General features: G+C 36.2%; 1 protein-coding gene across 3 annotated transcripts; it reads right to left on the bottom strand.

The window, feature by feature from the left end:
* Nucleotides 1–2,079: 2,079 nt before the first annotated feature.
* Nucleotides 2,080–20,041, bottom strand: EDARADD (EDAR associated via death domain). Of its 3 annotated transcripts, none has more exons than XM_081314843.1 (6): nucleotides 19,093–20,041; nucleotides 17,606–17,667; nucleotides 15,860–15,899; nucleotides 11,578–11,666; nucleotides 7,823–7,871; nucleotides 2,080–5,094 (listed from the first exon to the last, which is right to left on the bottom strand). In XM_081314843.1, the coding sequence occupies exons 1-6, from the start codon at nucleotides 19,121–19,123 to the stop codon at nucleotides 4,718–4,720; spliced, it is 648 nt and encodes a 215-aa protein (XP_081170969.1). In that variant the 5' UTR covers nucleotides 19,124–20,041; the 3' UTR covers nucleotides 2,080–4,717. The 3 variants fall into 3 exon arrangements, with proteins under 3 accessions (XP_081170969.1, XP_081170971.1, XP_081170970.1); XM_081314845.1 differs by having other exon boundaries at nucleotides 7,838–7,871; XM_081314844.1 differs by having other exon boundaries at nucleotides 17,606–17,664.
* Nucleotides 20,042–22,221: the final 2,180 nt, after the last annotated feature.

Here is a 22,221-nt window from a genome sequence, read left to right as displayed (position 1 = left end):
CTCCTTGATTAGTTTCCATCCATTTTTTCTTGTCTTGCCTTCTGGTGCTTTGGAAAATAAGTTGACCCCCCTCTTCTTTGTGGCAGTCTCTCGAATACTGGAATACTGCTATTACATCCCTCCTTTTCTCTAGACTGGTCATACCCAAATCCTGCAACTGTTCTTCATATGTTTTTGTCTCCAGGCCCTTAATCATCTTAGTTGCTCTTCTTTGCACCAGGCTCTTTTTTTTCTTATTTCTTATTTTCAAATTTTCTTATTTGTGTTCACTTGATTTTCATTTTTATTCTATGAATTTTTCCCAAGGACCTTGAAACAATCTCCCAATCATTTTATTTGCAAAATAAGCCAGTGAAGATGTCTAAACTTTTTTCTAATACAGAAAGGTTTCTAATATAGAAAAGGATAGTAGAAAGAAGAAAAATAGTGAACTTTATTTGTCAGAATAAGATGAATGCATTCTTGCAGGAGTACTCAGGGTTGGCTATCATCGGGTGTCACCCTCATTTTGGAAGATACATCTATTGCCACAGCTAGTCCAAGGAACTTTCTTTCTATTGAAGGAGAGGAATCAACTTACCCTTCATCTCGGCAGCAAAATATATTGGGTTCTCCATCCATTCAAACCTGTGAAATAATGCTTATTTGACATGTCTAAATACTTAATGCATTACAGTACTACAATTCATCAGTAAGTGGGATGAGTCATCTTCTTTAGGCCATTTATGCTTAATTTTGAAGCAAATAAGTTTCATGGGTTTTCCTACCTAGTCAGCATGCTATAGTGGCACAGCTGTTCATAAACCTTTACACACTAATTATTTTAATAAATTATTTTAATTTCATAAGTACATTTCAGTAACAGATTGTAGTGAGAATACAAGCAAACTCTCAAAAATATTATTCACACATACTATAGTGTGTTCAAGGAGAAATAAAGTACCGGTATAACAAAACTAACTTTTACAGTCTCTGTCAAATGGCTATGGCAATAATCTATGCAACTACAGATTGGAACACCAATCCTGTTTTTGTTTTATAGCTCATAGATACATAAACAAAAACTTGAAGAGGTCTTTATATTACACAGTACTTTCCTTGTCTGCTCTTGTCTGACCTCTGAAGGTCAATGACAATAAACAGTGAAGTTAGAACTGCTTGTTGGGAGTCAGAGCAAAGTCACCAGCAGAAATTTTATGAATTAACTATAACCCAAACAAACTCCAATTAGGAAATTGGATGACACAGAAATAATTAGGAAGTTAACACCTGATGATTGTAATTTCCTTCTGCTGGGATGGGCAGATGTTTGAAAATACATGCAGGTGGGCCAGGAATCTGAGCAAGACATGTGATGCAATCCCTGCTAGGAACATTGTCAATTCCAAGGTTTAGTTTTTAATGTAAATCTAAATTCATCTAGACTAGAGTACCCAGTGTTGATATATTCTTGCAATTTAGATGCAGATTTAACATCTTATATAACCAGGGATAAATCTTGGAGATGTACATGCACACAGATTTCTTGCATAACTTTTGGAAATAAGGTAAACGCAACACTTTGGATATGTGTCATTGGATATATTAATATGTTACAGGGTATATTATTTCACAGCTTGATTTGAAATGTGTGTTGATTTGATATTTACCTAATATTGTGGATTCAATGGAGAAGAAAACTTTCTTTTAAAAAAAAGCAAACATTGCAAAAGGGGAAAGGAAGGGGAGGGGGAAGGAAGGGAAGGGAATCTATCATGCTGTCTCTCTGTATAGGATCTGCTTGGTTTTAAAATACTGGCATTCATTCTTTGTGAAAGTAAACCAATGGACAGTTCACTGAAAGAGCTTGTAATGGAATGACTTAAGCGCTTTAAAACAATATCTGACTGTCTTCTCTGAGATGAAATAAAACAACCAGAAGTGATTGGTCATAAGGTATGGCAGCATATATATTGTAGTAAGAAGAGACCGAAGTCTGTAGATGGCTACTGCAATTTAAAGAGCTCTTTTGCTTGTAATTGTTATACAAGGAGGGAAAGACTTCTATTCTCAGTGAGAAAGTAAAACTCTGAATTCACAGACATTCATTTTAATAAACCCCACAATATCCTAAATAAATTCTAGGGTTGCACATCTTCTGACATTAGTCTTTTAATGACTGAAATGCATGTCTTAAATAATTACAACAAAGTAGTTTAGAAAAGTAACAATAACGCTCTTAATAAAAATAAAAACGGGATGAAAAAATTTTTCTTCCAAAACTGAATATCAAAACATGTAACAAACATAACAGATTGATGATACATACGTACAAATGCTTTGAACTCAGATCCATTACAAAAAAGGAACATATTAACAAAATTAGAAGTTTTAAAATTCAGCGTACTATCAGAATCCCAGTAATAGAAATGGCTTAATTTTCAAGCATATCTCTAAAAAGCTAAAACTATAAAAAACATGTGTTACAATTACGTATGCTTGTGTTTAGTAGAACAGCCTAAAAGTTCAATTCCCCATAAGTATTCTTACTGATAGCAGCATTTTTAGTCCAGTTTTCAGTGACACTTTACAGAGCTTATCTTGTTTGAAAATGATATTTCAACTGAAAACCCAGGTCTCGTCATACTTGAGATAGAAGCTTGTTAGGAAGTACATTTAAGAGTTTAGATTTTAGGAGTGAATGCCTTACAACGAAGATCTTGAACTCACATTTTCTCATAAGCTATATTCTAAAGCATGTGTGCAACTCTTTTACATTTTGGCATACAGTGTTTTACTTGCATTTTATGGTTATTTGTAATGAGATCAAACAATGTCTGAGTTTAACTTTGAGCTGGCTTTCTGCCCACATTATTGTGTGTTATATAAACCAAAGTGTATTCACTATGCCAAGTGATATACATAGAATGAAGGCTACTGCTAAGCTTGTAAGCCGCCCTGAGTCTTCGGAGAAGGGCGGGATAAAAATGGAATTAAATAATAATAATAATAATAATATTGCCAGGGTATCTGTAAAATTAATATTATAATATTGTAGAGAAGATAAGTGCTTTGTAACACCCTGGAGTAGCACTAGTTCTCAAACTGTCTCTGAAAACATGTTTGAACATATCTTCTAAATGCTAGAGGGAATGAGCAATTCCAATTAACATAATCACTCTTAAAATATTTTAATATATTATCCACATTTGAGATCTAACCACTTCAATTCAAAGGCAGATAGAGATTCTGCATACTCTGAAAAAAAATCACCCATCAAGGATTGGCTCTTGATAATTCTGTGATTTACGTACACACTGCTCAGAATACTATTTGTCTTAAAATGTGATGCTTTATGTGGCACAAATACACTTAATTAGTATGCTGTGTATCATAGTTTCTCTAAAATTATTAAATGAATTGAAACACAGGTTGCTGCAAACATTAAAAGATCAGCTTTTTTATCAATCATCTCAGAAGAGGAAAAATTTGAGTGATCCCTAATGATATGGTTCATCCCTAATGAATGATAGATAATTTAAAAATCCATATACTTGTCTTATCTCTCTGGTTTCAATTTGGACTGGGAAGTGTGTGTTTGTCTGAATTCTTCACTTTCATCACTCAGAGATAGCAGGAAAATGGCAACAAGCCGGGGAGGTTTGGCAATTGCCTATTTTGGCTGTCACCTAGGATGCCAAATTTTAGGGCACACCAAAATTGAAAAAAAATTATATGCACAATAATAATATAGAGTATTGTAATAGAGTATTGTAACAGAGTATATTTTCTCATTGTATTACAATCATTTCTTTCTATACATTTCAACAACACTTATGCACAGTTGGTTGAGTGGTAGTGAACATCACAACAACCAGGTATTGCAAGTCTCCAAAAAGAAATAATTATTATAGCTACAGACCTTAGGAAACTAATAATATTACCAAAGCAAGAGAAAAGTCTGATAGGAAGGCATTGAGCAAGTGAATCATGTGACTATCAGCTTATCAAAATTATATACAGAAAAGCAGTAACAGTGCACTCTGTGCAATAGCATGGCTACTCAAGAGTTAAATATAATCATAGGAGGTGCCACAATATCTAGAATTGTTCCTCTTCAAAAGATGCCCAACAATGCCAACTGCTGATACTATATTCCTATAGTGTATAATTCAAAATGTATGGTTTATTTCTGAACTGTTCATATATATCTTTGAGTATAAAGATTCTCCCTTCCAGATGCAGTCATATGAGAATATCCCAGTTCTGATTTGCGGTATCTTCTGCTGGTTTGTTCATGAACAAAGGCAACCTGGAAAGGGGTGGAACAAGACTAAGTGCACAGGTACAGGCTTGGATTATTCCTCGAAGAGGACCTTCTTTTTCCCTCCTATTTTTAATTTCTATACAATTTCCAGTCAGAGAGAAATACAGGACAAAGACTGCTAAACAGAAGTAACAGATTATGCAGCTATCCTCTATAGCATGCTGATAATTTTCATTGTTCTCTTTTTGCTTCGAAAATCTGAGTACTGTAGATTTTGACATCTATGAAAGACATTGACTTGATTCATAATTAAAGGTCATCCTTATCACTACAAAGAGTAAGTAGTTTATGCTGTAAAAATAAGCATGTTGTCCTTTCCCTAGTAATTGTGTTTGTGTGTGTGTGTGTGTATACCAGAAGTCAATCAAACCCCATTATTCTTCGTTTTCCACCATTGTCATTTTTTCTCCTTTATAAGTTTTTCTGATAGGCCCCATGGCCTCTTTTTGGCCATTCCTTCTCCACCCACTTCTGCAGTATTTTCTCAATATCAACTCTTTGATATAATTTACAGAGATCAATCAGCTGCTTCACAGTTCTGTCACTGTTCCGTAACAAAAATTCCAAGGTGGGACTCTGTTGTTTCTGTTCCAGGAAACACAACTCATCATAAGTCATTCCCCATTTGCTTGCAAAGTTTCTCCAGTTTTTCACTGTCGGGTGGGATGGATCCAATTTGATCCTCATCATATACAGCAAGTCCTCATCATTTAGTAGGTCACTGATGATTGGCTGGTGAGATGTACACAAAGAGCAAGAGCAACCTTCTGTACATGATTTCTTCAAAGCTAGAATTACAGTTATATTAGGGAGTTATTCCACTGTTTTCTGGTAGACAAAGTTCTATGACATGGTTCAGATATAATGAGCCTTGTTCAATATATTATGATGATTTAGACTTAACTGTATTCTAATTCATTTCCTCATTTCCCCTCCCTACTTCCTCTTGTTGCATGTCCATTTAAAGAAATCTTTCTTGTTTCTTAAACTACAGTTTCCCATTTGAAATGCTATTCTGGTTATACAATTGACTCACTGTATCATTGGCTGCTATGTGCTCCCCCAGCTAAAGAGGGTACTGATGCACTACACAAAGAGCAAACAGGTATATGAAACTCCTGTATAACAACATTAAGCTGTCCTCTATATTTGGCTTTTGGAGGGTTGTGCCACTAAGCACAGTAGGTAAAAGTAAGGCTAGTAACCTGTTTTACTAGGCATTACATTAAAGCTTCAATCAACCAAAGCAGTGATGAGCAGATGAGCTTATCTCTTAATGACCATAGTACTGGTAGTCCTCAACTTACAACAGTTCATTTAATGACCAATTGAAGTTACAACAGCATTAAAAATGACTTATGACCATGTTTCACACTTACGACTGTTGCAGTATCCCCATGGTCATGTGATCAAAATTCAGACACTTGGCAACTGACTCAAATTTATGACTGTCGTAGTATCCCGGGGTCATGCATTCACCTTTTGAGACCTTCTGACAAGCAAAGTCAAAGGGGAAGCCAGATTCACTTAACAACTGTATTACTAACTTAACAAATGCAACGATTTGCTTAACAGCTGTGGCAAGAAAGATTGTAAAATGGGGCAAAACTCACTTAACAAATGCCCCTTTTGAAAACAGAAATCTTGGGCTTAATTGTAGTTGTAAGTCAAGGACTACCTGTATTGTAACCTGAAATATAAGAAGAGTGAACAGTCATGAGTATGGGTCTGTCTGAAACTAGGAAAGAAGGTATCTAGGAAAAGATATTACTGATTCCATAAAATGATATGAATGAATGGTGGAAATGAATTGAGAGCGTACTGTACAGGAAAAACTATGAGGTGATTTGGAGACCCAAGTATAAATTATAATAGAAGTATGAACAAGGAGGCTTGGTGGAACAAAGATGTGGAAAAAAAACTGTGAAGAAAAAAAAGTCATGCAACAAAATGACATGCAAAAAATGAGTGTGAAAGATGTTGTATAAACTGTATATAAAAAACAAGGAAATTGCAAAGAATGTAGTTAAAGAATGCAAGGAACAGTTACGATGTCAAAGAAAATGCAAGGTGATTTTGATTACCATAAGCAGCAGAATGAATGGAACTAAGAATAAAAATGATGAAATGACTTGGAATGAAAGTAAAGCGAGGGAATGCTTTAGAGATCTGCACTGGTATGTTGTAGAATGGGATTAAAAGGAATACTATAAATTTAAGTTGAATATAAATTGAAAAATAACGAGGAACCCTAAATGCAATGAAAATGTTTAAAAACTGTAAGACTATGGGTATAAATGGTAGAACTGGAGATACAGTATGTTGAAAGTACTGTGATTAGATTATGGAGCAGTATGCAAATTGATAAATGTATGTGTGAAAAGTGCACCTGGGCCAAATTGGCCAGATGCCACTACAATTTTCTCACACAGCAGGATATGCAACTTTTTATGGAATTGAGAACAAGGCAAAGACACAAAAATTTAATGCAGTGGGAATGGGATATTTAAGAAGTGTATAGGTTAAACAAGAATAGAATCATGAAAAAATGGCAAGTGAATGAATGTGTACTTACGGTATATAAAAATGATTGACCAGCATGAAAGAAACCACAGAGATGGTTTGATTATATAGAGAGAAAGAATAAGGGGTTGCGTTGAAAAAACATCCTCAAAAGAAGACAAGTGAGAAGTTTAAAGAAGGAAAGATTATGTACGATTCTATACAAAATAGTATATAATTGTGGTTGAAGACTGTCATTAAAGCAAAGTTTGTAAGCATGCAAAAATAGGAGGAGGTATAGTGAATAGTGGTGATGTAAATGCATATAGATTTTTTTTCTTTTTCATTATCTCTTTCAATTCTTTTCTTTAGTTGCTACTTTACATTATTTTGCTGTAGTTTGCATGATGTTGCTCAAGCAAAAGGGAATAGCATAGTATACATTAAATTAATGTAATGAGAATGTTTAATGTTTCATTAAATTTTAACTCACAGTTTCCTCTGAGATATTTTTAGTAAACTATAGTTGGCTTTTACATAGCATCATTCACCTGAGAATATCACAGCGCGCTCTGGAGTAGACAATAAACTGCATTCAAATACAGTTCAAATTTAGACTTTAAACAGTTTCTGGACAACTTCAGGAACTGTTTCAGAGACCATACCTAAGACTTCTGGGGGCCATATTTGGCCTTATACACATAAATGAAATACAATAATGCCAAACTTTGTTAACAAGTTCCTCCTCATATTGTCATCCTCTTATGTGGACAAATGAATCCAATCTCAATGTTGTGCATGTGGGCTTCACATGACAACTTCCTCATTATCATGCAATCATCAAGCATTTTCTTAAAAGCATTTCCCTATATCATCAGAGCATAAAGATGTTGAGGTAAAAGGATCCAATGAAAGACTATTTCTTTCTACAGTAATAATTCCAATTATCCTACTTAGAACAAAAAAAAATGGAATCAGGCAGTAAATACATTTTGGAAATGTACAGAATGTTACCTGTAGGTGAATCACCTGCACTACTTTGAGTGTCATCGTCTTCTTCTGGCTACAAATAAATACAGCCTTGCATTAATGTCACGATATGAATATAATTTAACAAATTATACAACTTGAATCCAGAAAAATGCGTCATTAATATCTCTCAAGGATTGGAAAGGTCAAACCATTAAAAAAAACTAAATACTTTGAATAAGCTGTATTTCTATAGAGGAAGATTATCATAAAAGAGAGGCACTTAATTCCTGAGTTCAGGAAGATTTTATCATGGTAAAATAGATTTGAAAAAGCAGCAGCAGATGCTTTTGCTGTTACAAAAAACCAACAAGCTTAGATGAAGAGATTCTTCCCCCCCCCCTCCTGCTCTTACTGCAGTTTTCAAGATGAAAGCAGATGGGGTTTTTCCCTTGAGATATTTTCAGTAAAGTACAGTTGGCTTTTGTATAGCGTCATTCACCTGAGAGTATCACAAAGCACTCTGGAACTGATCATAAACTGTGCATGCAAATACATGTAAACTATGTAGTTATATAATACGCTGTAACCAGACACCTTCACTTACCTACACTTAACCGCATTAAGTACATCCATTCCAAAGAAGCCACATAGATAATTTATGTGGCAAGACCATGACAACCATGCACACAATGCCTAATCTGCCTTTTGAGCTTGATCACAATTTGAGAGAGGAGACAGGGAGAAACCCAACACCTTCAACTTAAAACCATTTATATTTCATGTCTAATTGTACCAGGCTTATTGTTTCTTCAGTTCCAGTTATGCTAAATATTGCATATTTTATGCCCAGTTCTCTGAAATTTTATACATGGAACGGGATGGTTTTCCCTCTCTTTTCTTTCAGTGTTACATATTTTCTTTTTATTTTCATCAGTACTGCTTAACTCTAGGTGACATTTGGCTCCAACAAAGCAGGATGCCAGGTTAGTCAAAATGAAGGCCACATCATTTTTTAAATGACATGTTTTTTAAATTTTATTTACTTTTATCCCCAAAGATAAAATACAAAACAGAAAAATAAAAATAAAAAAGATCAACAAACATACAACACTGATAATGGAAAGAAAAATTTTTGTGTAAAAACAAAACTTGTGGTTCTAACATTAAACATAAAAAGATCCATCCCGGCTGAATGTTGAAAGATACATCAAAACATAATGTGTTCTCCTCCCTTTACATATCAGGTCTATAAATAATTATAAACTTCCCATCCACTTCAGTCTTTAAATGGCATGAAGAATAACAGAATAACTAATTTGGAAAGGACACTGGAGGTTTTCTAATCCAACCCCCTGCTCAGGCAGGAAACTTCATACCACTATACCACTTCAGACAAATAGTTGTCCAATCTCTTCTTAAAAACCTCCAGTGTTGGAGTACCCACAACTTCTGGAGGCAAGTAGTTCCACTGATTAGAGCTTTACCTCAAAAAAGAGTGAGACAAAGACCCAAAATGAGCATGGGCATTGACAAAGTCTAAAATATAATATGAAAAATAAAATTAAAGCAAAGTAAAGAACTTATTTACTTGAGACTTCAACAAATAAAGCATAGATTATCTAGATTTAAACATAAGATTGAATTAGAATTGTAGTGATGATTCAGCTGGGAAAGTTAGCGCAGGAAGGGTAATGATTTGATGAGAGAGAAATGAAAAGGGCATTGTGATCCCCCACCTGGGACATGGCAAGCATTCAGCTGGGGATCCATGAAATTAGAATTTGTCAATCTGAGAATCATTCTTCTGGCAACATGATAGTATGAAATATGGAAATGCAGGGCCAGAATTAAAGAGGGGGTATCAGGAAAATAGAGAAGAGGCAATAACACAAATTACAGAGCCAGGAATATGGAATCAGTTGCCGGTTGAGCTCCGGACGGCACCTGACCTTCGCTCCTTCCGACGCGATCTGAAAACCTATTTATTTGAACAAGCCGGCCTGGCCTGATGGGGGATGTGTTGGGGTTTTTATTGTGGGTTTTTTATACCATTATTTATTGTTTTAGCTCGGGCTCCTATTTAATTCCCTTTTAACTTTTGTATTTTGCATTTTATATGTGCCCTGTTCACCGCCCTGAGTCCTTCGGGAGAAGGGCGGTATACAAATATAATAATAAAAAAATAAAAAAATAAAATAGAGTTAACACTGTAATATATTCACTTTATTTTCAGTCTTAAGACTTAAACAGTATTATTTCATGCCCTCAAAAGAGAAAATATTAGATGATTTCAATAATCCTAATGTTTCCAGAAGAAAAAAAATCCTACACTGCATCTTTTTCACTTTGCATAGATTGCATTGCAAAGATAGCTAAACTAAGCAATAATTATAAAATAAAGTTTCTGTTTGTCTTAGAATTATAATTTTTATCAGATGCATCCAAAATTTTCTTAATTTTTATTCAGTTTGATAATAAAAACCATTTGACAAACAAAACCAAATTAATATCTGTTTTTGGACAGTATACACCATCTAAGGTACAATTGTATTGAAAAATTGTTAACTATAAAGAATTACATTTAACAATTTTGTTAAAGAAATGCCTCTTAATAAATTGCAAGACCAGACAAAACTACAAATTTGTCTCACATGTGAGGGAAGATGAGAAAATCCAGTATTGCCTAAAGGTAAAATATGGATTCTGCACATATATGTAGAGGAAAACATTTGTATGGAGAAATGAATTTCACTTCTTAAAGGAAAAGAAAGAAGAGGTTGCAGCCAGAATAAGAATTTGCAATGCTTGACTCAAAATAAAGCCAAAAAGCTGTTAAGTAAAGTAACTAGGAATCAAAGCAGTTTGCTTTCTTTCTAGTGCTAATCTATAATATGGTGATTGCTCTTGGCTTGGGGCAAAATGCCGAACCCATACAATTGTGGTTTTATCAACACGTTGTTTCAATTGGCTTATGGCATATGAAGATATATGAATGTGGTCAATAAGTTGCCAATGCTGTAAGAAATTTGTGAACTGCAATTCTTGTCCATGGACAGCTTTTGTGTGCAAAAAATTCATTCCTAAGTTTACATTTCCTCAAGGACTTCTTACTATCACATGAATCTCCTACCTGTTAAGTTCTTAATTAAGGACCTCTCTGGATATTTATCTACTAAAATGTCATCTACTCTTGTCATCTACTCTTCCTGTTCTAGACAGTTTACAACATATGGGATAAATCATTAATACAATAAGAAAATCCACCCATAAAACCAAGCAATAATAAACAAAGCAATTAAAAACTATTTTTAAAAATCCTGTAGCTGCCATCTTGTAAGTCTGAACTCTCTCCTAAAGACTGTTTTCTAGTCTTCTTTCATTTGTTAGGTGCATACCTAACTTTGGGGCAAGCTATTTGTGGAGGAGGATTTACTATGAGAAAATCTATCTCGATTCCCAGCCCTCCTCCCCCCCCCTGGATTTCTTTCAGGGTGGATACCCAGGATAATTGATAGTATAAGTCAGGCAGATTCTACATGAAGCAGATGGTTCTGAAGATAAAAAGGGGCCAAACTGTAGTGTGCCTTTCCTTCACTGAAGGCAAAGAATATCTAAAATGCAGGATTCTTTTCATGGCTATTTCTACCCTCTTTCCAGATTGCACCCGAGTTTAAAATAAAACTTTCAGCCCTGATTTACAGTAAACTGGCGAACGATAGTGAAAAGTCTTAATGTTGATAAATAACAATAAATAATATTGACAGATATTCTAATAGGATTAATAACATTTCAATTACCTGGTGTATCAGGCCAGAATCTGATGTTAGGCTTGTAATGTTAATGGATGAAATTTCCAAAGTCACTTTTTCTGTTTGGTATTCTTCATCTACAAGGCAAATATTCTGCAATGTTACGTCAAGTTTAGATCCCTTGATCAAAGTACAGTATTTCTAAAAAGATTCTGTAATTCCGAAAGATTATGGTACCAATTCAAGTAACGTATCAGGGCAGGCATACTGTTCCATTCATAAAATTTAGCATAACCACTGATGACTTGATTAAAATTTTCCATACCTAAGATTGCAGAAGGAACTAACCTGTGGTCACATTATCAACCATAGGCTTACAGAAAGAATGTAATGAATGAAAGCTCTGTGTATATACAGAGTAAGTGAGGAATTGCTAGTCTCTATTATGTTAATCTTCTTTCCCCTGAAATAAAATACCATATATCCCTCTTCCAAACCATTTGACATGCTAGTCACCAACCAATTACATTAAAACCATCATTTTACAAACTGGATCCCATATGAATTGCAATAATTATTAATGATAACATTTATCTGAAATGTCATGTAACATTTCACTGGCTCATTCCTGAATATTCAGTTATCATTAACAGGTACAAGAACAAAGCCAGATCTTTTAAATTGCCTGGGTGTGTCTGTATACAATAGTAACCTTCATCAAATCCAGAGCAGTTTCAGGTCTAAGTACAGCAGAAAGAGAAGAGAAAGAGGGGAAAGAAGAAGATGAAAACGAAATTGCTGCTGAGACAAATCTTATAAAGATTTCCTCAAACTTGCCTCAGTTAGAATTTACTCCAAGAATTCTAAAAATTGTCATGATGTCTGAGCAATTTTGGGAGCTTGCAGTTCAAACATATGGAAATGCCCAGATCAGGGAAAGTTAATGTAGTCCTCCAGCGTTTGACTGTAACTTCCTGAATTCTTAGTCTGCATATCTACATGATGCTACTAGAGAAGAGTTAGATTTTCTTTTTCATAGTAATGATCTTAAGTCTACCTTCTACTACATGTATTTCATTCAAGGTAATTCAATAAATATAAGTTACAATAACAATAATTACAACAACAAAATATTTAAAAACCTTAGAGAATAAACATTCATATTTTTATTTGCCATTTCATGACAATGGAAATTTCTTCAGAATAATTATCTCTCTTTAAGTGATTCCTCTCTTGCTGTTTAAAGTAAGATGGGTTGAATTAGCTAGGACCAGATCTAAAACATTGTGACTAGATTTTGTGCTGTATGCCTGGATAGAAAATAGTTCTACACTTGTATGAAGAGACTGATGATGTTCCTTCTGCCTTTATTGCTTCGCAGTGTGTTGATTTCTGCTTTGACAGGGTCTCCTGCCCTCCTGTAGACACTTTGGCTATCAGAATGAAATAAGAAAACAGATGATCCATATGCAATCCTTTGGCTCCCAACTAATTCTTGATTCCCAAATATTTATCTGTGCTGGATGTCAGGGAAAATACATGTTGTTGTTGCTTTCCCATTGCTTTCTTGTGTGTTTTAAGTGTTCATGTACACCTTTAAACATATAAATGGCAAATATGAACGGACTCAGAATAGCATCCTCCAGAAGTACAGATGACTAACTTTGGGCGGAAAGCATGCCATTAGTGTTCCTATCTATTCCCTCAATTTCAGTACCTAGCCATGTAAAATTAATAGAAACTTAGTACCTGAAGTAGATCCCTAAGGGTGAAAGAATTGCATGAATGTACATACATTCATAGCTTGCAAAAAAAAATCACCAAAAGTCCCAACCTCTGAAATAAAGCAAAAGTTTGGGATACGTGGCCCTGAAAGATGAACTGAGTTTAAATCACAGGGAGCAAGTTACTGATGTGGGATATTTGCAGATAACTACTGCCACATGCTTAGGATAAATTCATGAGGCAAAAAAATACTGTTCAGTGGAGAATTCCATGTACTGCAAAGCATAAGAATTCACCTGATGGAGATGTAAAAGAATATATTTTAATCCTGAAAGAAATAGAGGTAAAACTTTCACAAACTGACTTTATAAAATCTTAGCCCTGATAAACAACTTTAATTGTAGAGATCTGAGGCAGGTTAACCCCCTTTATCTTTCTTTTCAACCAAGAAATGTCAGGAACCTTATAATTGCTCCTTTGAGTATGAATTCCTGAAATTCCAAGCACCACACAGAGAAAATGAGGAATAAGTGAATTACGCCCACTTGTAGTTGAGTGTTGAATGCAGTGGTGTAGTATATACAGTATATCCTATGATCATACACAGAAATTCATAGGACTGTAATGTTTTCCTAAACTGACAAAGGTATACAGTAGTAAACATCACAGATGTTTAGGAGAAAGAACATTATTTGAAAAAAATGTTGGATTGTCATCTTGGCATGTTTTAGATTTTGGTCAGTATCATCTGTGTGGTCTGGTTGTCTCTTATATAAGGTGTACAATATGAGAGCCTTCAAGAAGAGCACGGCCTGGATTAAGGATGATCCTTTTGAGCACAGACTGAAATTACATTAATCTTGCTGCTGCTGCTGTTATCCATCTATCCCCTAATGAGGCCCTCCCATCAAAGAGAAGGTTTTCAGTACAATTTATAATGTCCGGAGAAATTCTTCATGAGAAAGACTAGCAGACTTCAGCAAGCCAAGTACAAGGAAGAGAGCCATTAATTATCTTGCTGCTGGGTTGGTATTTCATAGTATTGACCTGCCACTTGAAGAGAATATAATCTACAGAAGAAAATAGTTCTGATGCCCTTTGTTTATCCTGTGGGAGATGACAGAAAAGTAAGGCTATTGCCTTTTATAGGAAACACTGATGTTAGTTAGATAAGCCTAATGGATGTAGAGCCAAAAAGACAAGGCTGCTGTGAAATAGGTACTGTGTTCTCCATATCAGATTTCTTTCCCTTCTGATCCACAAGTGTTTTTTTTTACTTGGACTGAAATGGGTTTATAATTAACTACTTAAATAAAATCTGTAGTTCCCATTAGTTTTCTATATTGTACAACATCAATGTAACAGAAATTAAACTATGCCATCTACCCTTTGCAGATCAAAAATAGAACTGGCAAGATAGGTATGATAAGTCAGCATCCAGGGTAATCTGGAATCAGGCTTTTTTAAAATGTTTGAAATAAATAAACTAGGATTCTAAGCATCTGCAAGCATCAAATGGAATGTTAGATCATCCATACCCTTTGAGTGAATAATCCCCATATATAATTACTTGGATAACTGCAATAAAATGAAATTTGTTTTCTAACATCAATGCAATGTACTAATTGCCTACATTCAGGTGCACTGTGATTAAGGTTGCTTGTTCTGAGGGGGTGGAAGATGAGATGGAATGTTGATACCAAACTTCAAACAAACTTGTCTCACCAACTCCATGAGGTGGTATCAGAACTGGAAGATGGGCCCAGATAGAAAATTATCATGCCTCAGCTGGCATGTTGCAAAAAAGAAGTTTGATGGTCCAGGATGCATGGCTTAATTAAAAATCCTATTAAACAAAGGTAATGGTGTTGTCTGTAAATGAAACTGCTGAATCTCTTAAAGAAAAGGTGATCCAGATGACTTTAATAGCATGAGGAAAAGGAAACAATTATCCCAAATTATGTTGTACCATATGAAATAAGATATGCATTCTGACAATGGAGACAGAGAACATCTATCATCACCAGAGATTTAATGATTGGGAAAGTTTACAAATATATTAAATTAATAAAACATCGACTGTGGTACTGATTGACTCAATCTAGAAAATATGAGAACAGAAGCTCCTACAGGTAAGAGAAGCAGAAGAAATCTGATCTTAGTTCTGAGAAGTAGCAGCATGGGTCAGTGAAATTGGGTCCTTCGGGGTACATAGTCGAGTATCTCCCAAAGTCATCCAGTTATCTTTTATGTCTAAGGCAGGACTAGAATTCACAATCTCCTAGTTTCTAGCCTAGTGCCTTAACTTTTAGACTAAACTATCTCTCTGGTCATGGAATTGAGCAACTAAGGTGAAAATTAATGAGGGAGAGAAAACCATAAGATAATTTCTTAGTTGGTGGCTTCTTGACCTTAGAAGATTTTGAAGGTCTCAGAGTTAAGAAAAGCTGGGAATTTCAGCAATTCTGTCTGGAGTCAGTTCTAGAAAATTATGAAGCCTATGAAGGGACATAATAGTTTCATTCTTGTGGCATACCTAATCAAGTTGCATATTACAATATTTTTTTAAAAAATAAGAACAGTCATTGTAGTTGTCTATTTTTACCTTTGGGTAATGCTGTATCTTGAACAGGATACTTTTCTATCTGTTCAGACAAAAAAAAAAGAAACATATTTATACAATTATTTTAGATACATTTTGGCACACCAATTATTTTGACCTGTTAAATTCTTTATTCTGCTGAATTTGTAACCTTTCAAGCCAAATGCCGTCTCCCAGCTGTTCATTGAGTTTGCCAAGTATTCAACAATTCACAGTATTTCTCTAGTTCCAAGCAGGAATAAGGAATCAATGAGGATTTATCAAGCCCCTTATCTGAAAGTTTAGCAGAAATTATGAAACACTTGGGATGGTCTGCTGGTAAAGATGGCAATCTAGAACCAAATCCTCCTTCGATAATTTGATTCAGAAATCTTTCACGGAATGGTTTCCAACACTTTCATCCTTATAACATTTTGAAGCAAATGCTTTTAAAGGAAATAATCCTTAAGGACCAACTTCATTAAGGATTCATGACACTGGTGGAACTAAAACCACTACAGGGGTTCTCAAACAAATCTTGGATAATTTTTATTTTATTTATTTATTTATTTATTTTAATTCCATTTATATCCCACCCTTCTCCGAAGACTCAGGGCGGCTTACAAGCTTAGCAGTAGCCTTCATTCTATGTATATACCTGCTTATTAGGGCTTTCATACACCCTCCAAGCGGCATTATTACAAAGTCAGCTTATTGCCCCCAACAATCTGGGTCCTCATTTTACCTACCTCGGAAGGATGGAAGGCTGAGTCAACCTTGAGCCTGGTGGGATGCGAACCTGCACTAATTGCAGGCAGCTGGTGTTACTTAAGGAGGCATTAGCCCACTGCTCCACCAAGGCTCTATAATGATAATGACTACAACTGCATCTCTCACTACTGAATTTTCTGTTACAACTCTCTTTTTTATCCACACAAACCAATAGAAAAGCTATAGAGAAAGGGAATTCATTTGTCCACCTCTGAATCAACAGAACAATCTAAATATGAATCACTGATTCATTCTGGTCATTTTCCTTCTTGATTACAGAGATTAACTCATACTAACTGCTTTGTTTCTAGTTTTTACCATTTCAAGTAGTTTCATCAATAATAGCTGGCTGTTGCATAAAAGAAGAGTGCACTAGCATCACTCATTCTTTATAGAGACATATGTAGCCGGATGAAATAGGCATTAACTTCTCATAAAAACACTTTCTATTTTAAAAAAAACTGTCAGAATTCTAGTTTTTAGAAGCCTGAAACTCAGAAGTAACGTAACTAAATATTTTCTCCCACAGCAGATGCCATTTGTTTGGCAAGCTAACCAATTATTTAGGAAGATCACAAAGGAAATGATGTCATGTCCCTAGACTTATTTCAGAGCCTGTATCTTGTCACATCTTAACTGTTGAACTTTTCTGTGAGTATGAAATACTATGTACAATAATACCATAGCAACCAACAAGTAAAATAAGTAAATTAATGACTTAGTAAAAGTAATGTTTTCTTTGGATCATTCTCAGCTTCTGATAGCTTCATGGACATATCCATGTAGTTTTCTTTGCAACATAAAAATGTTGCCAATGCCTTCTAGTAAGATGTTTGTTCAACTTCCCATTGTAGTCCACAATTCTTGCATTTTCTGGTAACCCTCATCCAAACATTCACCAGCTCCCACTCTGCTTAGCTTTTCAAACTTAGTCAAGGTCTGTTACACTAGGTAGAACCACTTAGCCGGGCAACTAACCACTTCAACAAAACTACTTACATTTTCTGAGGATAAAGTGCTAGGGTCAGTGTCTTCTACTGGTTCTTTAGTTGCTTGATCTGCTGGGGAAAAAGCCAAAAAGAGGCTTAAGTTTACACTCATCAACATTTTAGAGATATTTATTTATCTGTACTTTAATTGCTTAATAATGACATACTCAGTTTGCTGCAAACCCCACAACAGGGGTTCACATCCTGGTTTATTCCAAATGGGTAAAAAATTCTAAAGGAAATGGCTTGCTCTTTTATGTTCTTGCATAGGTTCATGACAGATGGTCATGTGTCAGTTCAAATATAACAACCTTGCTCAATAAACAATAGTCTAGAAGCCATATTAAATAAAAAACAGGACATATTTTTATTAGTTTTTATTTCACAAATGATTTTAATTTACATTAACCTTTTAAACCATTTGAATATATAAAAATCAGCATAAAACATCTTGAAACCATTTAAGTTGTTCGTTCATTTTTCAGTTATACCACGTATTTCAGTTTTCAATAAGTTCTGTAAAAAGAGAGTCAGTTATCCTACATTAAATACTGGATTTTCCTTCTAAAAAAGTGCACATTATAATACCTTCTTTTCCCACTTTAATAAAAACTCTCCTGGAAATTGGTAGAATTTTTTTTCCCTGCTGAAGGATATAAAGTTGAATTACAGCATAAGGCAACCTTTTATAACCATTCTGCTACACTTCAGAGGGATGCTGCAGGGCTTAATTTATTTAGCACTTGAGTGAATAATGATTCATCAGACTTTGAGAAGGGCTCCAAAAGGACTTTTTTTTTTAAAAAAAAACAAAATAAAAACAAAAAACCTCAAAGTCATTCTCAATACAAAGCCCAAAATACGAAGAAGGGGAACGTTGAGACTCTTTCAAAATCGAATTCGGGTGCCTCTGTCACTGTAGGCTGTGGGTAATTTCGAGGAAAAGAGTTTCAGGTTGCACAAGGCAGGGGACAAAGACTTTCCTCTTGAGAAGAACGCTGCCTTTGCCAAAAAAATATTAGTAGCAAAGCAAATATTAATTCATGCTAATAACATCCCCAGCGAGAGACGGAGAGATGCCCGCCTTTGGCAGAATCCCGCCAAAGAAGAACAGCTCTGCAGAGCCTGTGGGAGGATCAGTGTCCACCCAGGGCAGGGGTAGGCAACCTCGGCTCTTTTATGACTCATGGACTTCAACTCCCAGAATTCCTGAGCCAGCTTGGCTGGCTCAGGAATTCTGGGAGTTGAAGTCCATGAGTCATAAAAGAGCCGAGGTTGCCTACCCCTGACCCAGGGAATCCGCCCGCCCGCCCCCCTCCCCCCGCACTGCAAAGGCCACTCCAGGGTCCCGCCTCCCTTGCTCTGCCCGGCCCTCCTTCCGGTGCCCGCGGTCCCCGTCCGCAGAGGCGCGCAAGCCCACCGCTCTCGTGCCTCTGCGCCGAGGCGCGCGCGCCCGTTGCCGAAGAGTTAGGCAAGGCGGGTTTGTTTTTTTTTTACCTTCGGGCAGAGCGTTGGCGGGAGAAGCCATTGGGGGCGAGGAGGTCGGCCAAGCCGCGGCGAGCTGGAGGGCTTTGGCACCTGCGATCGGCCCGCCGTTTCCCTGCCCGTTCTCCTACTTCCCGGGTAGTTATCGCTGGACGCTTCTGCGCTTCCCCCTCCTGTAGGGCGAGAGGAACCTTGGAAGGGAGCGGAAGCTGCAGGTAAAGCCCAAACTAGCAGGGGAAGAAGCCTGTGCGGGGCGGGGGAGATACGCTTTCCCCACCCCCCAAAGCCACGGGCGTTCAGCCTAAGCGTGTGCTCTTTGCAAGTTTTCCCGAGATCGATCGGCGACTTCTCAAAAAACAAAAAAACAAAAAAAGTGTGGCACCTGAAAAATGCATTATATGGCATCCGTTTTCCGAGGAAAAAAGGAGCGGTATGTTGACTTACACATTCTCCACTTGGATGAGTAAAATTCAGGGTTAGAAACAGCCATGGAAAACAAGCCATCGTTTGGATAAAGTACAGGAAGTTCTTGACTTACAACAAATCATTTATTGACCGTTCAAAGTTACAGGGGGGCACTGAGAAAAGTGATTTATGACCATTTTTCCCGCACTTATGACTGATGCAGCATCCCCACAGTCACACGATTTGCATTCAGATCTTGACAATTGACTCACATTTATGGTGGTTGCAGTGTGATCCCCTTTTGCGACCTTCGGAGAAGCAAAGCCAATGGGGGAAGCTTAACCGTGTTATAATTTAAGAACTGCAGTGATTCGTTTAACAAATGTGGCGATAAAAGTCGTAAAATGGGGCAAAACTCATTTAACAAATTTCTCACTTAGCAACATAAATTTTGGGCTCAGTTGTGGTCGTAAGTTGAGGATTACTTGTATATGAAGTGTCATCATTATTAAACTTTAACACTGGATAATGTTTTAAAGTGTTTTTGCTTAGCCTGCAGCCCAAAATAAATTTGTGACTTAAGATCTCATTGACCTGGCTGAGTTGAGTTCTCAGTAAGCATAGGACTGTATTATAAGAAATATAAGAACCTTTCAAAAATAGACTTTTTAAGAGCATACTTAGAGCTTGCGATTGAAATACCTGCCTACAGGGCTTGTAATTTTAAAAATATTTCTGATTACACAGGATTTTCCCAAAAATATTTCACAGCTTTCTCACACCAGTTTTCTCAAAACATTGACTTCCTATAGATCAAGAGTAGGCAACCTTGGTTCTTTTATGACTCGTGGACTTCAACTCCCAGAATTCCTGAGTCAGCATGGCTGGCTCAGAAATTCTGGGAGTTGAAGTCCACGAGTCATAAAAGAGCCAAGGTTGCCTACCCCTGCTATAGATAATTAATAATTCAAAAAATTATTTTATCAGAATCAAATATGTAATAAATTGTGCAATCAAATAGTCATTAACACGAGCCTAATAATTTGCAGCCATAAGGCCTTTCTGAACTGAAATGCTGTCCTCTCATCCTTGAGTTGGAAAAAGCTCTCTCAGCATGAATTTGCTATCTCCATTGCTAGACAATTTACAGATATTTCACTGCAAACCTCTGGTTTTCTTCAAGTTAAAGGCTGACACAGTCTGCTATACAATATATATATCCTGGGGCTAAACTTGATACAGCAAAAAATATTTCAGTTCTGCTTCAGCTAAGGATTTAAGGCTGTCTAGTTACGTGGGGCCAATATGAAAATGTCATGAGAACATAGCTGAAAAAAGATGTTTCCAGTGAATTGTTTATGCCATGATTATGTGCAAGTGGAGAAAGACCCTCCAATTCTTTCTGAAACTTGCTTCTCAAGGTTATCACATTGTGCTAGTAACATTTCCAAGGTCTTGTCTGGTAAAAAAAACTTCAGCCTTTGTTTTCCTACCAGGATTTAAAGTAGGTTGCAGGCTGAAACATACCTGGGATAGTGTGACCAAAAGTAAAATGTGATACATTATTTTGTGTATGTTTACATACATGAAAGATTTTTTAATAATAATAATGTTGGCAGGCTGATAGAATTTTGTCAAGAGAATACGATGGTGATAGCAAACACTCTTTTCCAACAACCCAAGAGATAGCTCTACACATGGACATCACCAGATGGTCAACACAGAAATCAGATTGACTATATGCTCTGCAGCCAAAGATGGAGAAGCTCTATACAGTCAGTAAAAACAAGACCAGGAGCTGACTGTGTCTCAGACCATGAGCTTCTCGTTGCAAAATTTAGGCTTAAACTGAAGAAAGTAGAGAAAAGCACTAGGCCACTCAGGTATGAATTAAATCATATCCCTGTTGAATATACAGTAGAGGTGACAAATAGATTTAAGGAATTAGATCTGATAGACAGAGTGCCTGAAGAACTATGGACAGAGGTTCACAACATTGTACAAGAGGTAGCAACTAAAACCATCACAAAGAAAAAGAAATGCAAGAAAGCAAAATGGCTGTCTGAGGAAGCTTTGCAAATAGCTGAGGAAAGGAGGGAAGCAAAAGGCAAGGGAGAAAAAGAAAGATACGGCCAATTGAATGCAGAATTCCAGAGAATAGCTAGAAGAGATAAGAATGCTTTCTTAAATGAACAGTGCAAAGAAATAGAAGAAAACAATAGAATAGGGAGGACCAGAGATCTTTTCAAGAAAATTGGAGAGATGAAGGGAACGTTTAATGCAAAAATAGGCATGATAAAGGACCAAAATGGCAGGGACCTAACAGAGGCAGAAGAGATTAAGAAGAGGTGGCAAAATTACACAGAAGAACTATACAAGAATGAGCTCAACATCCCTGATAATCACAATGAGGTGGTTACTGACCTTGAGCCAGACATCTTGGAATGTGAAGTGAAGTGGGCCTTAGAAAAGCTGAGCAACAACAAAGCTAGTGGAGGTGACAGTATTCCAGCTGAGCTATTCAAAATCTTAAAAGACGATGCAGTGAAAGTGCTACACTCAATTTGCCAGCAAATTTGGAAAACTCAACAGTGGCCACAGGATTGGAAAAGATCAGTTTACATTCCAATTCCAAAGAAAGGCAGTGCCAAAGAATGTTCAAACTATCGCACCATTGCACTCATTTCTCATGCTAGTAAAGTTATGCTTAAAATCCTACAAGCTAGACTCCAGCAG

The sequence above is a fragment of the Vipera berus genome (genome assembly GCF_964194415.1).
Source record: "Vipera berus genome assembly, chromosome: 1".
Taxonomy (NCBI): domain Eukaryota; kingdom Metazoa; phylum Chordata; class Lepidosauria; order Squamata; family Viperidae; genus Vipera; species Vipera berus.
This window is presented reverse-complemented; position numbering and strand designations above follow the sequence as displayed.